The sequence below is a fragment of the Amphimedon queenslandica genome, unplaced genomic scaffold (assembly GCF_000090795.2).
Source record: "Amphimedon queenslandica unplaced genomic scaffold, v1.1 AMPQUscaffold_13501, whole genome shotgun sequence".
NCBI classification, from domain to species: domain Eukaryota; kingdom Metazoa; phylum Porifera; class Demospongiae; order Haplosclerida; family Niphatidae; genus Amphimedon; species Amphimedon queenslandica.
Genome location: NW_003546263.1, coordinates 495,075 through 497,573, shown reverse-complemented (window position 1 = coordinate 497,573; position 2,499 = coordinate 495,075). Strand labels below are relative to the sequence as shown.

General features: G+C 30.1%; 1 protein-coding gene and 1 long non-coding RNA gene across 2 annotated transcripts in view; one reads left to right on the top strand and one right to left on the bottom strand.

Moving 5' to 3' along the window:
- LOC109580183 (uncharacterized protein HI_1586-like) overlaps nt 1–69 on the top strand; it is a 942-nt gene extending 873 nt beyond the window's left edge. The window contains exon 5 of the mRNA XM_019993079.1: nt 41–69. Within this exon, the coding sequence (XP_019848638.1) occupies nt 41–69 (29 nt within the window). The remainder of the gene's footprint in view (nt 1–40) is intronic.
- Nucleotides 70–718: 649 nt separating this feature from the next.
- On the bottom strand, nt 719–1,756 carry LOC109580187 (uncharacterized). Its single transcript, XR_002184110.1, has 3 exons — nt 1,668–1,756; nt 1,397–1,567; nt 719–834 (listed from the first exon to the last, which is right to left on the bottom strand). It is a non-coding gene; the product is annotated as an uncharacterized LOC109580187 (long non-coding RNA).
- Nucleotides 1,757–2,499: the final 743 nt, after the last annotated feature.

Here is a 2,499-nt window from a genome sequence, read left to right as displayed (position 1 = left end):
TTCCAGAAATGTTTGATATTAGTATTACTTGCAAATAAAGTGTTAAGGAAAGTGAGAAAATTAATATGAAAACTTAACACCCCAAAGTGTCATGGACACCCGTTATTTTTAACATTTTGGGTGTTGCTGGCACACCTTATTTTTTACAGCGAAGATAATATACATCAATTATCCAATATTATTTTTGGACCCCAAAAAAACTTTATGTAGGAATATATAACGAAACTTTCATAAGTTCTTTGTTGCCCTAGCTGCCATCACATGCAGGGTCTTTTATTTAAACTTCTAAAGTATGGGAATCCTGAGAACTGGGTTCTTGGCATATCAAAACTAACACAATGATGCTGAAGATAAAAAATAAATGTGTTTAATGCCAGCACTAATTAATTTGACAAATACAGCCAGCTTATTAATTAATCAAATCAACATATCAAAGCAACAGTTGACTTAAGTCTACATCAATCAAAGTACCAGTATATGTTGTTACTGATGAGATGACAAAATCATACAGCACTATACACTACAAAGTCATAGCTAAGATAAAAGAAACATCTACTGTTCTATAATGCAGACAGTGACAGCGAAAAGCATAAAATAGCTTAGCAATGACAAGGCAACCAAAATGATGCAAATACATAATTATACGCACCATAAAACTACTTCATAGAATAAGCTACAATGACAGATTAATATTGATGAGCTAACTTTTTACTTTAGTCCTTGAAGATTATCAGTAGTTTCTTTTAAACAGTCAAAGCATTTCTGATGGCATTATTAGTAAGATCTCCCTCTTCATAAGTGGCCATTACAAAATTAATAAGTGATCCATCAATCCTAATAATAACAATAATTAGGTATTATGCCAAAAAACTGAAACAACAAAAATCATAATGATCACATGATACAGCTAAAGATAACTCTTAAACAGTGAATTGATTATATATGGATATAAAGGTCAGTACATTTACATAACTTCGATAATTAAAAAAACTTTAATCAAAATCAGCTCAAAAGTTCTACATAACATCAATATGTATCAAGAAATGTAATAATATAAATCATTTAGAATCACTTTTCATAAAAATCATATATATATAATTGATGCTTTTAAAAAACCATTCTGATAATTATAAATAAATAATAAATAAAAAATGCATATTACAAAGTATACAGATAAACAACTGGCTGCCTAATTTTCAGCCAACTTAGAAATCTGTGAAAATATAGGTTCAAACTTTCTACATCACTTAAGGTGATAAAGACATTCATATGCATTAGTATACTTAACTTAGTTTTAATATTAATAAAAATAATCATACAGAAAGCCCAGCACATTGGACTGGAGTGATGACAAAATAATCAATAAACCCAAACTAATGATTAATTAGATCCTTACCCAGTCAGTGCAGTCCTCATGGTCAAGGTCATGGCAGGTAGTCCTAAACGAGATGAGTCTTTCGCTAATTTATTGGAGAACTCTTTGCCAGTACCAGTTTGAGACCAATATAGAATCAATGACCTTTTTTCAGTTTTCTAGACATACTCAGAATAAATAGAAGGAAGAAACCTATTATAAAAAGAGAGAGATTCCTGAACAGACATTATATATATATATACAGAAACTCAATCCATTTGAAATTAGATGGACTTTAATATTTCATGCTCACCTTGAATTAATAATTAATTATTTACAAAATTTAAAACTACCAGTACTTTGATTAGACTGTATAAATCCTAGAAAATAAAACTTGCATAAATTGTAAAATTAAGTTGTATATGTATGCACAAAACTTACAGGAAGTGGGTGTGTCTGTATACAATTAAGTGAATTAACTTGTAGACAATTCTGGTAATAGGTAGATCTAATGCAGGTAGCTAATAATGATGTAGGTAAGGTAATAATGATGTAGGCAAGGTAATAATGGTAATGTAGCAATCTTGTAGGCTATAAGCTCTGACTGGCTTCAGTGGCATACAATACACTCACCGCAACTGTCTCAATGTAGTTTATTATTATGCACACAAAACCTTACATATATAGTGCACACTACAGACTACATTGCAAGTTTGTATAGTGCTGTGATATTATTTCATTGGTCACTGAGTGCACGCTATAGTAATGTAGATAATAATGGTAATATGTAATAATGGTAATTTTAGGTAATAATGGTAATCAAGGTATACCGGTATAATGCTGGTAATCATATGTTATTCTTTACATACCTTTCCCTGAACCTGAAGTGAAATCTTTTTTGAGTGCATAAATGATTTTGTAATTGCTGGACTCAAAAATCACACCAAAATTTTTATTGCATTTTCTAATACATGCTGATGTACTTATGCTGTGTAAAAAGTTTCAGCAGATTCTGACTAAAAGTGTTTGAGTTAAGACTTTTAAAAAATATAATAATTTCTAAAAATTACCCTGCTAGTCCATCATTTTTTTCCAAGAAATGGCTCCAAAACCACCGCTAAGTATATATAGCTAGATCTACATTT